Raw genomic sequence first — 21,249 nt, forward strand, 5'->3', positions numbered from 1 at the left:
CATGTCTTCCATATCCTAGAAAGAAGACCACAATGCCAATCAGGGCATAAAGACCTTAACATCCTCGATCAACAAACTCCAGAGAAAAAAGAAACTGGATGTCCACCTTAAAGGGGAAAAAAAACCCTCAACAACCAGTTAAAAAAGATTCGAAGCGATTGGGACACTTCGTGTGGCCAGATTCGAAACTACCAAGCAGATACACATCTGCATGCAGACAAGTGAGTGGTAACCATCGAATCTAGCATATAACAATGATATGTTTCGCCAGAGTTTCCAGCCTAATTACAGCCCATCAACAACAGAACCACCCCACAAAGTTTACCCCCCACACCCGACTACACCACCCATCCAACTAGAAATATAAATGCTTAAATAGTCCGTCCAAGATGAAGCACGACGTGTCCTACATCACTCGAAGGCCCACTGGTTCTCCCGCCGCACCTCTTCCTCTTCCTCAGGTGTGAAGTCATTTCTGATATTGAACGTCTTGCGGATTTCTTCCGGGGTCTTCCCCTTGATCATGTCAGCAACAGTTTGGCAAGTCAAATCCAATAATCCTTTTATATTCAGGTAGTTTGCCGCCTGGAGAATAGGACACAAAAAAAGGACATTCAAACATTATAACATGATTAGCAAGTAGATATGTTTAAAGACACGCAGGATTAGATTAATAAAATTATTAATACATAGTTACTAATGTTTATATAAAATAATATGAATAAATTTTCATATGTATGTGTGCTGATTTTTTTTCTGTTTGGTTTTCTAAGTTATCACTTCATACCATTCAAATTTTCATTTTGCATATTAGTACTGAAACTGGTCAACTGTCACTTCATGGTAAGAGTTTTTTAGTTGAAATTTTAAAAAAAATGAGATGGTGAGATCATACCAATACATAGACTCCCGGTGATCCTAACACTCACAACTAGTTCACAGTTTGGCATATTACGTTATGCTGGTGATACAATAGAATATTTTCTACAGATATATGAATCATAAGAAGAAGTAAAAATTTTAAATATTTTAACCATCAAACAACAATTGATATGCAAAAACTAATGCAGGCAAATGATTAAAGCCATTCACCAATGGCTCTTGTTCATCTAAATTCTAGGCTAGATTAAGATCAAATTGAGCATAAACAAGCTAAGCCTAATCCTAGGCATGGAATTCAGGGCTAGCACCTGTTTCAAGCCACTCATCAATTTCTCCTCCTCGATCCACACTCAAATCAACCTCAAATTGAATCTATCTCCACCAAACTTGATACCCCTTATGCTCAAGATCAAGTTTGAGCTGAGCCTAAGCAGATGCTCAATGAGTAAAGCTTGAAATTATATGTGTAAGCATATCAACTTGAAATCAATCCAATAATTGAAAAATAAAAAAAAGCGCTGAACACAAAGGTGGAACAGTTGATGCAGTGACTTGGTTATAGAGTATGAATTAAGCTTGATTCAATTCTAGCTCAACTATCAAGCAGTTCAAAAAAGGCATGTGTTGGCATAAAAAGTAAGGAAAAAAAGAGAGACTTCTGTTGTGGTCAACATGAAACTATAAAATCAGGCTTGCTGAAATACAAAGCAAGCAAGCACAGTCCCACATCTCAAGCCAAAATCAATTCAAAGACAAGCTTCATCAGACCCAATATTGATCTAACTTGACTAAATTACAGCCCTATCAAAAAGATACATAACAAATCAAAAATGTTCATATGATGCGTATTTATAATCAAGTAACAAAATCAATAAGATGGCAGACATCTCTGTTTTGGGAAAAAATATTCTCATTATATTGTATATATATTAATATTTTTAAATATTATAATGAAGAAAACATTAACAGATGGTAGTAGTAAAAATATTTTAATATACATGTTCCCCATTGAAACTCCAAAATCAGCACAAGAATGTAACAAACATGGTAAGGGTTGGATATGCTATTCGAACATCCTACCCACCACCAGTCCTAAAACTTTCAACCAAAGAATATGACACCCACCCAAGTCCCTCACATGTAACCAAGTCATGGTCACCTATCCAACATGGATTCTTTCACGTAGGCAGAAGCACAAGGTAATGCCTGATTATTCAAACAATATGGAGGCTCTGTTCTGTTGTTACAGTTCATCATGTAACGGGCATACACTTTATGATTTAACACATATTTTAATAAATGTTTAGACGAAGCTTTGTTTCAATCTTGAATCGAGTTTGGGATAAGCCTGATTAAACTCTGACATGGATGATGCGAGGCTATCAAGTTGTTTTAAATAGGCTAATGTGTGGCTTGTGTTTGAAATTCATCTCAATCAAGCTTGAAGATATAGGAAAAGAGACAACCTGATCCCGAATTTCAGGCACCAAATTAGGTTTGAGCTAAGCATGATCAGACAAAGGTAGATCAAACTTTGCAAGATCACAACCCTATATGAATCAAGTACAATAACCAACATATTAGAAAAAAACCAAAGATCGAGCTGAGCTTGATTGGACAAAGGTAGATCAAACTTTGCAAGATCACAACCCTATATGAAACATATTTTATTTAAAAAACAAAGAAAATTTTGATACCTTTAAAATGTATAATGTAGAGTTCAATGGAAGAAGTACGCAAATTTTAATTCAAAATTTGTTGTCAGAAACCATGCATATTTCAAATAGCAACTCATACCAGTCAAGACTCAGGATTTAACATACATAAATCCAGCCAAGAAATTACTCAAGGTCCACATTGGTTGCATAACCAAAAGTCCCTTCAAATAGCTCATAAAAACTCAATGAAGAACAAAGAAATGCTATTAGTACAATAACATGATGCATTGAAATCTGATCACCTGTAGTATGTACGTATTATGTACATAAAGCCAGCCAAGAAATTACTCAAGGTCCACATTGGTTGCATAAACAAAAGTCCCTTCAATAGCTCATAAAAACTCAATGAAAAACAAAGAAATGGTACTAGTACAATAATATAACACATTGAAATCCAATCACCTGTAATTAGTATGTATAATAGCTCATAAAAACTCAATGAAAAACAAATAAATGGTACTAGTACAATAATATGATGCATTGTAAATCTGAACACCTGAAAACAAAGAAATAGTACAATAATATGCATGCATGCATGTATGCATATTTACTGATAAGAGCAGTTGCAAGATAAGTTTTATGTATTACGATATGGCGTGCATCACTTATTGTGGTTGCTCAAGGATCATAGGATCTATGATGATGCTAGGACAGCCAATCTTATATTGAGTAGAGACAGATGAACTAATGAAGATAAACTTGGGGTAGATGAAAACCAACTTATGTTTTTTTGAGAAAACATCTAGTTTTTTTTAATTTTGATATACATATATATATATACACAGGGCTGGGCCGAGCCCTAGGCGACCGAGGTGGTTGCCTAAGGCCTCGGGCCAATGGAAGGCCTCCAGAAGGCTGACCAAAAGGAAGCAAAGGCCCCATATAAAATGGGAACAGGAGCTGGCTACGATTCTTCCCCCTTGATGGAAGAGAGGTGGAGAGTTTCCTGGCCTGCAGAGGGGCAATTTGGGAAGTTGGGGACAGTAGTTTTGTTTTGGGTGGAAGAAAGAGAGAGGAGGGATTTGGTTGGCTTGATACACGTCTGAAGCCACTCTTATCTTTCATCCCTTCTCTTTTTTGGTTTTGGTCTTGGTTTTCCTTCCCTCACATTACTCCTGATCCAGCTGGGCCATCAGGAAGAAAGATAGGGGGATTGGAGATGGACTTCTTGGAGGGTAGAGAAAGAAAAGGAGGGAGGGGGGGTTGAATGGCTGCTGTGATGTGATGTTGCAGTGGCTGCTTGGGTACTCACTTGAAGGGAAGATGGTGGGATGGGACTTTTATTAATTAGATGGAGTGAATTTTCCATAATGCCCCTACTTTCTCTCGTAGATGGAGTGCCATGGGATAACCTTTTCCTACTCTGCTCTTGCTTGACATGGTAAACAGTACTGCCAAGCATTATCTCACTTATTTAATCAGTTTTATGGGCCCTTCCTTAAGCATAATTACTTTTCCATGCTTTTATTCAAAAATTATATTAAACTGAAAAAGCTTTGTATCTGTCTTTGTTGCATACATGCATTTTTGTTGAAATAATGTACTTGATGGCTATCTATTTTCATATCTTTTTTCTAAATATTTTATATTTATTAAAAAAATTATTATTAAAAAAAGGCCTCATTCACTGAATCCGCCTTAGGCCTCCAAATGTATTGGGCCGCCCCTGCATATATATACATATACATATACATGTGCATATGTATATATATATATATATACACACACACACACACACACACACACACACACACACACACACACACATACATATGCAAGGAAAGAGGAAGGGTGGGGTGGGGTGGGGTGGGGTGGGGCGCGGCGCGCGCGCGCGCGCGCGAGAGAGAGAGAGGAAATGCTGGCATGTAATTCCTTCATGCCCCTCATCTTCATGTATGCTACAGCTAGTGACAACTAAAACAAAACTACAGGAACTAAATTAGCCAAATCAGAATACCATTTACCATTTCAAACTAAAGCTAAGTTTTTTTATTTACTAATGAGAATGACATTGATCATTTCAAAACTAAGTATTCTTATTTATTTCCTCTTCGCTTGTAATTTAATTCAGCCAATGGTCAAAAACATCTAAACAGAATTGCAGAAAAATTAGAAGTATCATATCAAACCATGAAAGCCTACCAGGCAAGCATGCACATGCATGTGCATATCAAGCAAATCAGAAGTTACCATAGTATTCCTATATAAAAATCATCCACGATAAATTGATTATCGACCATCACCAATAAGAGTTTGGAGAACCCACGAATATTAACAAACACATCAAACTAAAGAAATTGGAACAGGAAACAATGGTTATGGAAACGAAATTTGGGCATGAAAGAGAGACGGAATGGAGACTGCGAACCAATATAAAAAAGAACCCTCATTCGTCATAATATTGCTAAAAAAAAATCACACCCACCAACAAATCAAATAATAGCAAGAAGGGAAAAGGAATCTATTTTGCAACCTAACCCTAATTCATCATGAAACAAACAAATCACCCCTAACTGATACCACCCCCGAAAAATCACATCCAACAACAAATCAAACAGTCGTAGGCAAAAAGAGTGAATCGATTTCAAAACCCAGGGCCCAATTCATCGAGAAACGAAAAAAATCACAAAATCCAAACAAGATAATTAAAAAAAAGGACGAAACAGATCCAGGGGCAAGGGATCTGACCAGGATGAGGTCGAATAGGGTAGCCTGATCGACCTTGACGAACTCGGCGTCCCAGGCCTTGAGCTCGTCGTCGGCGAGCTTGGAGGACGTATCATCCGCGGTGGACTTGGAGGAGGCGGCGGCGGCGGCGTCAACGTGCTTCTTGCAGTACTCTATCACCTTGGAGAGGATCTTACTGGTAACGTTGGGGAGGGGGATGCCGTTTGTGGCGCAGTCGTCTTCGATCAAGTGTTTGATCGTCTGGGACTCCATGGCCACCGTCTCCTCCACCTCGAAGACCTCGCCGTCCGAACTCTTTAGCGTGATCTTGTTTTCCGCCATGACCGCCGGGATCGATCGCCAAAGGGAAGGAATCGGAGGAGGACGAAACCCTAAGGCGAGGTTATCGAGAATGGATAGAGACGTGACAGGAAAGGGTCGGCGTCGGTGGAGCCTCCTTTATAAGACCAGCGTCTCGGATGTACGCATCAGGATGAACGCATTTTCCTGTGGGTGTTGATGAGGTGGGCTTGGTACTTAAAAGAATACGGATGGGTTACAGCTATTGTCCCTACCTGTATCGGTGATGCGCATGTTATCCTAAAATTAATATACTTATTTATTAAACTGATATGGATACATACGCGATATAAATACATAGAGGTCGGTTAAACTTTATGATCATAAAATTTAAAATAATATTATAAAAAATAAATTAAATTAATAATATATTAATATAGTTATTTTTATTTTTAAAAAAGTTTATAAATAGTATATAAGATTAAATAAGATTATAAATAAAAGATAATTTTTTAATGCGAATTGAAGTTGTATATATATATATATTCTATTTTTTTCTTTAACAATTATAAATTCGGATATAAATATTAATTAGATATTTAAATTTATATTTATATCTAAATGAATTCAAATATGGAAGTAGATACAAAATAATATGAGCAGCCGTTATACTTAAAAAAAAAAATATTTTTCTTACCTTCAACATTGAAAGCCCGGTCAATATTTAAGCCTCAAAAGGCTTGATCAATGCGGATTTGGATCCTCTCCCGTCTCCATGGGGGACTCAACTTGGATTCTTTCAATGGTCCAGAGTTTGCCTATACGAAGGTAAGAAAAAAGGGCTAATCCACCACTTAGCAAAAGGACATCATGGTATTGCTAGTCAAGAGAGGGCATGCGTGGATCTAATCATTATGATCAAAATTGTTAAAAGTATTTTTTTTAGCAGTACGTAATTAAATCACGTATTCTACTATTCAAATTAAAATTTTGAGTGGTGAAAATTTCTTTGCACTATTTCGAAATTAAAAAAAAAAAGAAGCTAAAAATCACCCACAGATCACCTCTCAAGTCATCGAGCCAACATGGAATACATTGATTGATTGAATCACACTAGAGGCTGGACTGGCAGCATCAATCCTCTTATGTGCCCCACCAATCCCTGATTGCCACGTTAGCCTAAGCAGTGACTTAACAGAGAAAGCAACGCACTATGAAATTCCTCTGCCACAATATTATATGCATCATGCAAAACATATGCTAATTATTGTAAATTAGAATACAATTTAAACCAATGATGTGTATTAGCATTTTTAAATCAAGTTAAACCAATCGATAGCAAAGATACTAGTAAATTTTGGATCAAAATGTAACGAATGTAAAATATTTCCAATTTTAGGTTTTAAGAAGCAAATCAAGGGAGCTAATGAAAACAAAAATATTATTTCATCCATCTTCTGCGTATTTTGGCCTTTGGAGCTTTGTGTTGCATTTAGGGTATTCAGAGCATGTTTGATGTTGGTTGGTTCTCTTTCCTTTCTTCTTATCGACCAACACCCCCTTTCTCACTTTACTTGCAAAAATGAAATAAAAAATGAAACGGGTAGGTGTACCTTCTCAACATTTACATAAAAGAGTCATTATTTGTTCCATTAAAAGATTTGAGATCGAGATTTGATCACCTACCCAGTTCAAATCACCACAAATGAACACACAATAATAGGCCTCGCTACAAGTCATTCGCAGGCTAATGAAGAATTATAACCATCCATGTGTACCAAAAAATGAAAAGGCAGCTAATTGAATCACCTCCTATTCTCTAAAATGGCTAGGAGACCGTTCCTTCCACTTTACATCATCTTTTATTTTTTTAATTTTCTTGAATATACTCTTATATGATCCATCCAATCTAATCAAAAAAGAACAAAAAAACACACAATAATATATTTTTCAGACGTACGTTGGCTTGCAAGGCTGGCAAAGTGGACCCGTTGGTCATTCTACATAGAGATCAACAGGCTTGTCCGTCCTTGCTTGGTTCTCCTTTTGGTAAGCCCAAGATGAGGCCTGATTTTCCCAGACACGACCTACATCATGAATTAATTTTCGTCAACTAAAAGTTAGGTCAAGTTTGGCATTCAATTTTACCAGCCTAGATCCAATAAAACCGAAAATACCATCTATAACTGTGGCCCCAGTTCCCACACCACTGATACATCAGCATTTTGGGCTCATGGCAAATCCAAAATAGTAATGCCCAACTGGCTCACAACATTACTTCCAGTTGGATAAAAGCATAAATGTGTGAGCTACAAGGAAGGAAAAGTGCTAGAATCCAGTCAATAATCAAATTCCAATTCATGAATCTTAAATTTAAGCAATTAAATAGATACAACCATACAAATAGTATAAATCAGCTTCAATACTAAATGCTATTTCCTACAATCTTTCGGCATGCATCATTTTTTTTTTTCCATGTAAAGTCATACTGCAATTGCGAGGCGCACAGAAGCAATCCAAACTTAATAGCAAACCTCCATACGTTGCAAAAAAACATCTGTATCATTGACACAATCCTAAGATTTTGTACCTGATATGGAAAAATCAATCCATCTAGATTACTCCATAAAACCATAAAACTAGGTTCATATAAACTGCTTGGGTCTTGACAGACCTTACATGGCAGTCATCGCACAGCATTACAAACAGCCTTAAAAGAACGTCTTGAAGGGCCTGATGCGTTATAGCATTTGTATAGATGCCTAAAATCCTATTATAATCTAGCACGAGTTTATATGGTACAGGACAGGAGAACTAGGAAATATATACAGGGCCACAGCTAACCAGAGGGCCCCAATTTGAGCTTCAGGGAACTGATAACTTGCTGCTACCTCAGCATCAGAACAATTACATCCTTACACAACACAAATCAAACTTCACCAGCTCCAAATTGCCACTTAAGATTCCATATATTGAGAAGGCGGCGGACTCGTTTTTGTCTTCTCAGGACCTGCAAGTACATCAAGTAGGAAATCAGATTTGATTTCTTCATGGATCAGCCAGTATAGAACCCGCATGCACCAAGATACTTGCACCCTGAGCACCATCTAGAAGCCACAAGCCTGATAATTTTATTGCATTTGACCGGTAGTAGGAACGCGCAATATGCGAGGGATTGATGGAGGATTAAATGGCTGGATCAGAAGACTGTTATTACTCTTGAGACAAGAGAAAGGCTGCTTGTCTTGCTGAGCAATAAGAGGCACCGTCATTATGCTTTCAAAATAGGACAGAAGGTTGTGATCACACATACGGGAAGAAAATGTTTTAAAAGGCTTTTTGGTTCCACTAAGTGCATGAATGTGTCATATTACTTGCATGTAAGAGAGGGTGGAAGGGAAGGAAAGGTTTGTGGTTAAATTCCAAGCGTATTTGATTTGTTTTCCGCCTCAAGAAGATTTAGATGAATCTAGGGTGAAATGAACACAAAAAAAAAAAACATTTTATTTTTGAACACTTAGCAAAAGATAGGGACCGATGGTGATATATCAGTTTTCATATCTGATCCTGATTGATAAGAAAATGCATATGTTTATGCTTAATAAAGGTTAAAGACTAACAGAAATTGCTTAAAGTTTACTATGTATGCATACGATGGAGATATAGGCAAAAATATGTTATATTGACATAGCATACCATGAACCCCACGAATCTCCACTTCTCGCCATTCTTGAACCAGAGCACAGCAACAACACATCAGATGAGACAAGAAATCATCGCAAAACCCTCCCTTCCAGGAAAAAAAGAGGAGGTTATGAGCAAAATGGAGCAAGATTGAAATTTCAGATAGATCGATATGGTAAAGCAGCTTCACATGAAAAATTGGTTCCTAGCAAAATAACCCAAGACATGCTGAGATATGCCATGATTCTACTACTAAACAAGTCCTTCAATATTCTTCTGACTCCGACACCATTCGATTCAATAGCGACCACAGCCATCTATGCCAGCCTAGCAGAGTAACATGTTAAAGTGAATCTGAAAAATTTAAGCAAAATACATGCAAATAAATTAACAGAAAAAACTAATCACTCAGCTATTTCTAGCTGATATAAAATTAACATACTAACAATATTTAGGACCATATGCCAGATTTTTGGCTCTTTTGTACACTTGCTTATCATCCTTGCAATGACCATCACTAGATATTTACATGCTACAGCAAATTAACAAGTCCAAACAATGAACCAACATTGAGAAAGTAGTAAATGAAATCAACTAACCAAAAGCCCAACACTAACAAGGATCAACTAGAATAGATGCAACATTATGTATGGAGTCTATTAGTGAAGATGCGGCAATAAGATATGATACCGACAGATAATAGGGTGTCACAGAGGTGCAATCCCTTAAGATCTGTTTCTTACCAGTAATATGAAAATTGGCATGTATCTAGAATGATACATACTGACAGAATAGACCATGGTAAGATCCGCTCGCAGAAGCAACATCCATATGTTTCCTTTTGGTGATTTAAAAAACATCAGATAAAATTTACCTGGAATTCTTTCAAGATGACCTCACAACTTGAAGAAAGTGACCACATTTTTGTTTTCTAAGCATAACAACCCATGTGAATGCGGTTGCATTGCATTAAAAAATAATGAGACCTCCAAAAATGGCTCTTACCTTATCGGTATAACTGGCAGCTTTAACAAGCCATGTATAACAAGAGAAGGAAACGTTTGGGTTGACATCTTGGAGCTTGAGATGCACCATTTGGTACGTCATCTTATGGACAAATATTTTACGGGCATGTTTCTAGCTTATTCAATGCCAAACACCCTGAGATCCTATTTGGGAAAGTTTTTGGAGGGTTAGAAAGTGCTTGTGGAGGATAGAAAGCACTTTCAGGTGATATGGTTGTATTTGGTAAAAAAATGAGAAGTACTTTCTAGTTCTCCAAAAAGCTGAAAAATATCTATTTAGAAAATGCTCCATTTTGGAGCTTTTCCCAAAAACTCCACTTGGCTGATGTTAGAAGCTATTTCTGGTTTAATGAAAATTTCATAGCGATCAAATGCCCATGAATAAATCATGTATTACATTATAATATGATATGATATGATAAGATATAATATAATTTAATTTAATGTAACATAATAATATATTATAATACATTACAATATTATACTATTATACATACAAAAACATATATTATATTGTAATATATATTATATATAATTATTATATAATATATAATAACACTATACATAGTATTATATAATATTATATTATATATAATATTATATTATATATAATATTATATATTACATTATACATATATATGTGTGTGTGTGTATGTATGTATGTATACGTATATGTATATCTATATATGTATATGCATCATAATAATATATCATATTATATTATATTATTACATTACGATATTGTATTATATTATATTATAATGAAGTATTCAATACTATGCAATGTTCTTTATTATTATTTTTGATATTAAAAGTTCTTTTTCAGTTTGGTTGCCAAACAAATGAATGAGTTTTACAATACTTTAGAAATATAGTTACTAAACATCAAACAATTTTTTTTTGTAAAAGCTCTACTGCCAAAAGTTGTACTACCAACAACAATCCCATACAAGGTCTAAGACATATTGATATGCTTTACTCAAGGTTTCAGCTTCAGTGCCAATGGGATTGCTGGTCAACAGTAAGCTCAGCACAACTGTGCTGTGCTATTGCACATGCTGAGCCACGCCAAAACAAACAAACAGACAAATAAATAAACAACTAAATAAATAAACTTGAAAAGTTTAAAAACCTTTTGCAACATAAAGAAATAAAAATGATTTGATTGGTGCCACGCCGACAATGTCAGTGCCGGTACAAACCCAGCACAGTATATGACAGCTGGTATGGACCAACATGAGCCAGCACTTGGAGCTTTGGTTCCTCTTGCTCAACGGAATTCAATAACTTCCACAGCTAATACAGTAAAAACAGAAAATGACAAAGTATGGGAAGCTCAACTACCAATTGGAAGCCCACTAAAATCAATTATCCACCATGAATCTGCTGGAGAAGGGCAAAAGCCTAGTTACCTCAATGTTAAACATTTTACGAAGTTTCCTCCTGATGCAGCAGGTGTAACAGCAACATGATAAAAGTAGTGTATATGCCATCAAGTCATTACATGCTTCTGCTGAAGCTGTTTACAAGAAATCCAGCCACTTACTTTTAAACCATATAAACTATTTTGCTTCTTAGGATCTATCAAAATGTGCATAAAAGAAAACAGTTTACGTAGAGGAAAAAAAATATAACAATCATGACAAGCATAGTGGGTCTCTTGAATTAAACTGTAACAAAAGAAAAAACATCTGCTATCAACTAATTTGAGAATAAAAACAGAATCACAAACTGATAGTGATGAAGATTTTGATGCACTTCACATATGCAATTCTTGGTTCATCATGTTATCTCATGAAAAAGAAATAACAATTAAGTAGCAAAACAAAAAACCCACTTCCACTAAGGAAGAAATTTAAGAAAAAGCAAAAAAAAAGGCACACGTATGTATTTGTGTATATATAAGATGATGAAGGTCCCATCTGTCATAAGGTAACATGACAATGATAGATATTTTGTATGATCAAACTATGAAGTTTTCCCACATAACGTACGCTTTAATGCTATATTACTTGAAAGTCATTTTGAACAATTTCATGGATGAGAAACAGCACAAGTTCATCGCAGTTCCACGATTAAGGATAATTATAAAGCATAAAGAGAAAACTGAGCGATTCAGTTAGCACGAAGTGTTAAGCAGTTCTCTAGAGGGTTTTAATTTTCCATGGTCTCTTGAGACGTATGGCTATAACAGCTACAAATGTTGGTGGTCGTGCTGCACAATCAGCCACAGGAACTTGCTTTATAATTATTAAGAAAATGTTGCTCCAATTTAATAATTTCTAGTGAGAAATGGAAGAATTATTGACATATTGCCAATTAGTTCAACCGTTGGCAGCCTCCTCATCTCTTAATACCCTAAAACAACTGAGGCATTGGATCCAGTTGGTAATTGTTTGCTCAAAACACTGGGCCAACTCAAATGAAGATGGTTAAAAGATTATCAAGAGGGAGGGTTCACAATACAAGAAAATAAGATTAATCTTCTCATTCATTTATGTGAATGTTAAAAGACTTTATCGTCAGCTGCCTTTTCAACTAATAGAAATATAAACTGGTGGGTTTTCTCTTGAATTTTGGCTTATACTTTTGAATGTATCCAGGCTTTCTCATATATAATATAAGCATAATCCAGGCTGGTGGAGGTATCATGGTGGCCTACAGATATATTCTGTTATTTACATAACATGGCACAAACATACGCCACCATTTATCCAGCTGATTATAATGTCTTAAATGCTATATGATTGGAAAGCTGCAACAAAAGTTCTACCGAGGTGATTAAACTCATGTTTTTCTCTAGTTAGTGGCATTGTATGCAAAGGATAACACATGATAGTCTCATCATGACAATTTTTTTTTGAAGCAATAAGCAACTTATAGTTCATGGCTTTTGGAAAAAAAAGGAGGACAAGGAATATAAGATATGTAAAAGATATTCCTTTTAATTATTTACAAAAACACGTACATATATGTCTATTTTTGGCCACTGTAGCTATCTTTGCAAGTGTTCCACAAGGATAGAAGAAAGTTTCCAGACCTGCAAGACATGAGCAACAAGATGTAAATATTCTGTGCAGAAACTTTAAAAAGAACAATAAGACATAACAAAGTAAAGAAAAAAAAGCTCCAGACAAAATTAAAGAGATCTCTCGTGATGATATTAGAAATTCACTAGTTACCATGACTCCTAAGCTTATCACTCAAAGATATACTTGTAAAATAAGGAGAACAAGAATCTCATTTGATATATATAAAATGTAACTTAAAAAGCAAGAGAACTTGTAAATTCTCGGCACACATTCTATAACATTAGCTAAGACATAGCTGTTGTTACATTAGAGAATCTATTACTTAGCCATTGTCCAGTAGAATAGATGAGACAATTTCTAAGCAACAATTATATGATATAGTCATTGCACTGTGCCCTTACATTGGGTGATTTGCATTCGACTCATACAGCCTGCTTGTTAAGTAGGAAAGGTGTAGTTCATGTCTTGTCTAGGTTCACCCATATGAGTGTAAGTTCAGCCATTTCCTTATATAAATGAGAAAGACTCGTGATGCAACTTTCCCATGCTCTTGAACTAAAGAGACAAGCAAGAATTTGAGTTTAATGAAAAAATTTATGGTCAATGCCCCCAGTTGTGGGTCATGGATGCATCTCTATTCCAAGTCTTGCACCAAGCTTCATCCCTTCATGAAAACATCATGGGATGGGGCACTAGAACTTGATTTTCTTACATGAACTTGTATAATCACATAGCAGGAAAAAAGCATCAATTCTTGAATAGCATCTCACAATGACATTAACATTAGACACCACGTAGCAGACAAACAAAAATGTAAAAGAGGGTGGATCAACCTCTACGGAGATATAATGAACCAAGACTTGCACGTGGGAAATGTATAATTTTAACTTTCTATTGAACACTACCGTAGATTCAAAGCATGTCAAAGAATAAGCTAAAAGGAGGGGGGGGGGGGGGGGGGGGGGGGGGGGGGGGGGGGGACAGAAAAGGTGGAAAAAGGGAGGACCGCAGGCTTTTTTCATTCAAGAAAACTTTTTAGACAAAATCAAAAATATTTTGTCCAGAAACGTAGATCATTTTCTCAAATTAAAAACTGCACCCGCAATTTCATCTAATTCAGTAATCCTAAGCCTAAAACTATGAATCCGTCTGAATTATCAGTGTGCTCAACTGGTCTTTATTGTCGCTTTATTATGAAATGCATGAAAGGACCTGCTGGAGTGTATGTTTTAGGTATGGTATGTCAGTTATGACATATCAGCATGGTTCAACATCCAATAATTCAGACCTAAAACTGTAGATATTGGTCGAACATTGGATGATCAACAAAACCTGAGCACCCATATTATTAACTTTCAACCTGATATTAACTCCATGTCATTAGTGCTGAAATTGTAGTCAGCACAACTACGAAAGTGATGAACGCTACAAAATCTTGAAATCCAATTAGCAGGAAAGTAAAAACTAGCATATCAATTAAAAAACTTAAGGTCATACAAGCAATTAAAAATGACACTTAATCTTATGTTAATCCACTTTCAGATGGTGCAATTGAGCAAAAGAGGCATGTCATGGAAGCTAAAAGTTTAACTGATGATAAGGAAAACTTGCCTTCTAATGGAACCATGGAACAACACTCAAAACATTTCCCTTAATTTGCAAGTAGCTTAGATAAAGAAACAAGAAGGAAGGATTTGAGGGGAGAGGTCAGATTTACTTGCACAAATTATAAGCCAAAGAATCAAAACATACATGATTATTGATCAGGACCTCAACAGGTCTCTTATTTCAAGCACACATTTGCACTTATTCCTGGAGTACACTGACATTCATCGTTTCAGTCTAAGAAAAATTAACAATCATTAACCGAAAACTTTTGATGAATACTCGATAGTAAAATACATTTTTCTATCACTAAATAAGCGATATAGTATCTGTAAATCCTGAGTGTACATGTGCATGGAGCATAAGAAACTGATTAGAATCCACTAGGAGGCATTTTGAGGCATATAAGAAAGGGGATTGATTGTGCATCTCTTGTATTGCAAGTAATGGACAATGTAAATAATTTAAATCCATAAGAAATGCATCATAACAAGTCATATAGAATGACTTACATAAATAAGGCTCCGAACAGCATCCTAGTAAATCTGAATGCCATTCTTCATCACTGTATGATCCTTTACCAGCAATGTAATCATGACTCAGTGAAACTGGTGAAGCAGTTCTGCATGAAGTTCAAATATAGTTTATGAGAATCTTTGAAGTTTAAATCTGGCAGACAGAACTTTATATATTCAGTACGCTACTTCTGAGGGAATTAGAATGTTAGTGCATTCATGGAGAATTAAGAATTTATACATTCTGATGACTAACATTAACAGAAACAGACTAGCAGAAAGCTATCATCATCCAAAAGCTAACTTTTCTATACACATGACTACTACCAAAAGATTTTGCTACCTTTGTTTTGCCAATCTCCTCCATTGTTTGGAAAGGCTTTTCCAAGCCCAACTGATATAAATCCTTTCAATTCTTAATCTTATGATCGTGTTCCAACTTCCAGGAATGCATTAAAGTGAAAATAGGAGACCATATCATTCAAAACTTTTAAACTGATCTTTGTTACAACTTGAAAAACATCAGTATTACTTCTTTATAGGAAACAACTGCCTGTAAATTCTCATTCACTAGATTCATAAAAAAATGGTTGATGATTACACTTTTTATGTTGTATTTCATTGTAAATAATCTTGTTATCCATCACCAAACATTTCCAACTTGCATGTTGCTTTTTTATCAAAGACTCCAAAAAAAATATACTGATTATTGCATTTCAACTATAGGTCACAACAAAGCATCTCCCACTTCTGCCCACAAGAGAAGGCCAATGGTTCCTTTACCAATTTAATAAGGATCGTTAAAACTATAGTAATGTTCTTTCTGATAAATGCATGCATGTGTACATAAGGCACATATGTTCTGACAATGAAAAAATATTTAGTAGTCTAAACAACCAAAACAACTCTAGCTTCTATAATCATCAACTTTGAAGGTTCGCATGTGCGTGCATGTTGCAATATCTGATTAACATGTCGCAACAATTGTCTAAAGAATCTGAATACCCTGAGGAAATGCCAAAATTCATGCTTCCTTTATCATCAAGCTGCTCAGAAATTGCACGTTGATGAACGTTTTTGTGAGTTCATGACTGACTTTTCATATTTCAATTCTGTTTCACACAAGACATACTGATGATCCAATAGATCAAGGACCCACCAAACAATGGAGTTACCAAAGTCATGAATAACCCAATTTTTCTTATGGGCTTAAGATGTGATGGATCAAGTTATGGCTTTACTTAAGCAAGAGCAAAGGGTGATTCAGTGAAGATTTTGAAGCAATGAAAATAGGGACAGGTCAGCACAAGAGACGTCTATCTAAAGAAAATATCCAAATTTCAACCCCAAACAGTTGCGATGAAAAATGATGGTTATGGTTTATGTATATGACGATTTTTGCAAAAGTGACCCCAAGAACTCAGGGCAAAAGGTCCTTTTCATGGGCTAATAATAATTTAAGCATTAGATATCCCCAGATCTAAAGTGCTATAATTCTAATAAAAAGAAAGCTTCTTGAAGAAAGCTTAGAAGATTTATAGGATTTTCTACACAGTTTTCATGAATTAAGGGGTACAGACAATAAATCTTCACTCTGGCCAGCAGTACAAGGGCCCCTACAATTATTTGAGAACTTGTATCTTATAGCATCTCGACCTCTATGTATGCTAGTTAGCAAGTAGATATTATGTGAGATAGCATTGCTTATGGTGGATTCATCAACTTTCAGCAGAAGGGTTGTCCTCTGGGCTTAAGAGCAATAATGATGGGTGAACTGACATAGGCAAGAAGGAGCATTATGCATCACGAGAACTCAGAAGAAGCCAATATCATGATGTGTTTATCTACATCATGTGTAATGATTACATGAAGTCACAATTGTGAATCTGGTTGGTTTATGTAACAAGCTGTCAATCAAATTTAAGGTACGTGACAAAATCATAGCGTCGGTAACGAATTTGCTTGATACTGGGGCATAAAACAACAAAAACGGAGAATAAACAGCAACTAATCCCAACTACCAACAACATAAAACTCAACTAAAGTAAACATATATAAGTAGTTTAACATCCTTCATCATGCCAATTCAGTAGCACCAGCCACAGATGAGTATTTCTTCTCCAATAGGTATTAGCATAAAGTAGTTGAAACAGGAAAATACATGGCCGATATGCAAAAATAAACAACAAGAATAACTAGTATTCTTCAGAAAAAGAAAATAAAACAGGTGGCATCATAAATCTATAAATGAGAGCGAGAGATTTTAATATGTTGTATCTGACTTTATCTTCATATTATAAATATAAAAAAAAAATCGGAAGCCAACCTAGATGATGTTTTAGTATCAATGTGTTCTTTATGATAGCTTCTGTCAAAAGCATGCTCCTTGTCATTATTGGAATCTGAAAAATCTGGCTCTACATTCCTGGAATTTTTGAGCTGTGTGCTCTTTTCTTGCAGAGTACTGGCCACTGTTTGTGTCACTCCAATCAAATGTTGGATCACTTCACACTGACCAAGATCCATTCTAGCTTGTGATCTTTGAAGTTCTAAGTGGAGCTTTTCATTTTCCTTTTGAAGAGCTTCATCGAATGGTATATGTGGATAAGAACATGACAGAGACTTTTTCAGCACCACTGTGTGATTTCTTGAGGGATCACGATCTAATATAGCATCTTGCACCTTTTTGTCTTCTTCATCCAAAGTATATTCACGTTGATCCCTCTCAATACTCTCCAGTCTTTCCTGAAATAAAAGTAAAAAAAAAAACAAGTAGCAACAGTCAGAGAGAAAATAGTAAATCCAGAAAGTGACATAAATAAATCTCATCTAAGTAGACAAAGACCTTCTCCTAAACTGAACTGACCAGCTGAGGAGAAGAAAATTAAAAAAGAGGTGGGGTATTTCATTTTTTTTTCTGACTCATAAATCCTTATGAGGTGGTGACTAATAAAAAGCTACCAAATATATTTTGTCTCGTAAATACTTAAACAGAAGAAATGGTCTTTAAAGGAGTTGTTGCGAAAATAGAAAACAAAAGCAATGATGGGTATAGGCTGATTACATTTTGGCCACTACCTACAATGCCTAAACATCACAAACCAGGTAATCTAAGTATTCAATTAAATCATGATGCATCCGCCCTACACCTTATCGCGAATTACAGACCATAGCATACAAGTGGACCTAACCTGCTACCATGCTAAGCTCCCACAAGAAACCAGCTTCCAATTATGGCAGCCATATACAGCATCTCCTACAAGGAACTATGCTAAATATCCATTTAAGGGTAAACTAGACAAAGTCAAATATCAGATTCAACCACTGGTCTCAAGGTCCTCATAGCATGATGTACGGAAGACTTAGAACAGACCGAGTATTTAAATAGTCTGTCATTTAACAATATTCTGCTAGGATATTCATGGTGGTCACAGTTTCATTATAAATCAAGAAGTACAGATACTCGATTATGACTTATGACTCTCCGGTAGAAGAGCATGACCTACTATCGTTGTTGTTTTTCCCCCGCAAAAAAACAACACCAAGATGGATCCCAAATTCAGGATTCTACAGCACAAATCACTTTCTTGGTAAAAGGCATCACCGTAGAAATCATCACTTGCCCTAATATGTTATATAGCCAACAAGGTCCACTATAAAATAAAAAGTGAGGATAACCAGGTGTCTCTGGACCCATGATGGTAACAACCTGACTGCTTCAGAACCAAAGTTGTTGGTGGACGCTTCAAATCAGAAATACTCAGGTTTTCTTTTACATTTACCCACCCAAACAACTGAAAGAAAGTAGGAAAAAAAACACAATAAATTTAAGATGCTGCCACTAGGCATCAGGATTGCTGATGAAAGACATCAAGATGAGTCACTTTAACAGGGTCAAAGCTGAGGTCATATGCTGAATCTCTTTCTCCCTATCAAGGAATCTAATTACAAATTTCCCAATTCTAGATTTCTAATGAGGCACAACAATGATAATACAAATTGATAAGGCGACTCATATCTGACTACTACCAAATACTCCAAACTGCATCCCTCTTAAATATGGTCATTGCAAAAGCAGAATTATCCTACAAAAAAACAAAATGGCGTACCAACTAACAACGAAATTAAAATCAGTAAATAAAGAATTAAGAACTAAAATTCTTACCCTCACCCGAGCATTATCCACAAGAGTGATGAGTGGCACAAGCCGAAGGTACCGATCGATCTCGTTCTGAGCCCTCCGGAATTGGTAGACAATGCTCCATCCCATGGCCAGAAGGTACAAATAGCTCCGGTTCCGGCAGCTGTCCACCAGAATATAAGCCCTCCGAAGGGCATCCTCCAGCTGCTCCAGCGGCTCTCTGGTTTCTGGGTACTTCTTCAGCTCTGAAACCTTGAGCTGCTGCAAGAGATTGCCGATCAGCTTAAGGTGCTGCGCGAACTGGCGGCAGTTCTTCTTGTGCATCCGCGCGGTGGCCGTCGTCTGGACGATCAGTCCGATCAGGCGGACGGCGTCGAGGCCCGTCAGCTGAACCACCGTCGAGAGCTCCCCCAGCTGGTCCCAGGACGCCATTTCCCCCCCACCGACTACTCAAAGGGACCAAAAGAAAAACCTAGGCATCCACAACCATTTAAGTAAGAGGATGGAGAAGAAGACTAGAAGACACCGAGCACCGAGCAGAAGTGGAGTTGTTCTTCACGCCACCTGTCCACGATTTAAGACCGAAAACCTAAAGCTGAGAGGAGACTGGATTGGAGTCTTCCTGCAGAAAATAATACCAGAAACATCGATTTCTTCTCCAAAATTTCTCCTCCTTTTTCTCTTAAGATCCGATCAAAATCTTCAGAAATATTAGTCAGAAATGAGATTTTCTTTTTCACCTTTTTTTTCAAAACCCGGCCTTGATTTAGTCAAGTACCCAACAAATCTGCCTCTGAACTAAAAAAAAAAAAGGGAAACTCCGAAGATTTCAAGATCTCGCTCCAAATTTCTCCAGAAAAGGCCCAAAGGACGCTTTTTTTTTCATAAAATAAAGCGTTCTTCTTCTCGGCAGCCACCAAATCAGAGGAACATTACGAAACCCCTATATCATAAAAACAGCACGAGAAATCACATGAATAAGATGCTTCTTGTACTGCATTTCCATCAAAAAGATTGACAAAAATCAAGAAAAAGAGGGGGAAAACTGAGGCATTCTGAGAGATCTAACCTCTGTTCAGTAGGGACTCCATCGAGATCAGCTGGAGACCGTGATTTTTGTGCAAAAACTTCCCGTAAAAGTGGAGAGGAAAAGAGGTAGAGGTTAAAAAAAAAAAAAAAGCGAGAATTTTTCGCCTTCTTTTGACGCTTTTACTTCATTTTTTTTTCTTAATCTTCTTCTTCCATGGCATCACCAATGGCGGAGGAAGATGAGATAGATGAGAGAGGATGAGGCTCGCATGGGTTTCCGTGATAGCTCTCGCTCTCTCCCTCTCTCGCGGGGTTTTCAGACAGAAGACAAAGAAGGTCATGATCTCCTCCGCTTTTTTTTAAGGGAGGATTTTGGACTGGAGCCAGAGATAATACGACCAGCGTCTGCCGGCAATTGTTTTCGCGCTGCCGAGTTTAACAGCTGAAAAAACTGGCAGCACTGATTCGAAAACGCTTCCTTTCTTAACCACCCGTGAACTTAAAATTAGCCGGCAAAGAAAAAGGTTTCCAGAATAAAATTCATAATATTCAAGATGGAGTTTGAGAAGTAACTTTTTTAATCAACAAAAAAAATACTTCATACTTAGTTAAGTTTTTTTAAAAAATAATTTTTTATAGAAATCAAATTTT

General features: G+C 36.4%; 2 protein-coding genes across 9 annotated transcripts; both read right to left on the reverse strand.

Annotated features, from left to right (window-relative positions):
- Positions 1-222: 222 nt before the first annotated feature.
- LOC103719236 (SKP1-like protein 1) lies at positions 223-5,842 on the reverse strand. Its single transcript, XM_008808378.5, has 2 exons — positions 5,289-5,842; positions 223-585 (listed from the first exon to the last, which is right to left on the reverse strand). The coding sequence occupies exons 1-2, from the start codon at positions 5,607-5,609 to the stop codon at positions 412-414; spliced, it is 495 nt and encodes a 164-aa protein (XP_008806600.2). The 5' UTR covers positions 5,610-5,842; the 3' UTR covers positions 223-411.
- Positions 5,843-8,163: 2,321 nt separating this feature from the next.
- On the reverse strand, positions 8,164-21,071 carry LOC103719235 (cell number regulator 13-like). 8 transcript variants are annotated; one of them, XM_088712798.2, is made up of 10 exons: positions 20,639-20,955; positions 20,310-20,512; positions 20,134-20,191; positions 19,594-20,041; positions 17,755-18,173; positions 15,426-15,535; positions 13,245-13,316; positions 11,689-11,795; positions 9,264-9,357; positions 8,164-8,577 (listed from the first exon to the last, which is right to left on the reverse strand). In XM_088712798.2, the coding sequence occupies exons 4-10, from the start codon at positions 19,999-20,001 to the stop codon at positions 8,525-8,527; spliced, it is 1,263 nt and encodes a 420-aa protein (XP_088568924.2). In that variant the 5' UTR covers positions 20,002-20,041; positions 20,134-20,191; positions 20,310-20,512; positions 20,639-20,955; the 3' UTR covers positions 8,164-8,524. The 8 variants fall into 8 exon arrangements, 5 of the variants coding, with proteins under 5 accessions (XP_088568924.2, XP_089783829.1, XP_088568925.2 ...); XM_089927703.1 differs by having other exon boundaries at positions 19,594-20,191; positions 20,639-21,071; XM_088712799.2 differs by having other exon boundaries at positions 19,600-20,191.
- Positions 21,072-21,249: the final 178 nt, after the last annotated feature.

This window comes from Phoenix dactylifera, chromosome 16 (assembly GCF_051530095.1).
Source record: "Phoenix dactylifera cultivar Ajwa chromosome 16, Ajwa_hap1_PhDact_Kaust_v1.1, whole genome shotgun sequence".
NCBI classification, from domain to species: Eukaryota; Viridiplantae; Streptophyta; class Magnoliopsida; order Arecales; family Arecaceae; genus Phoenix; species Phoenix dactylifera.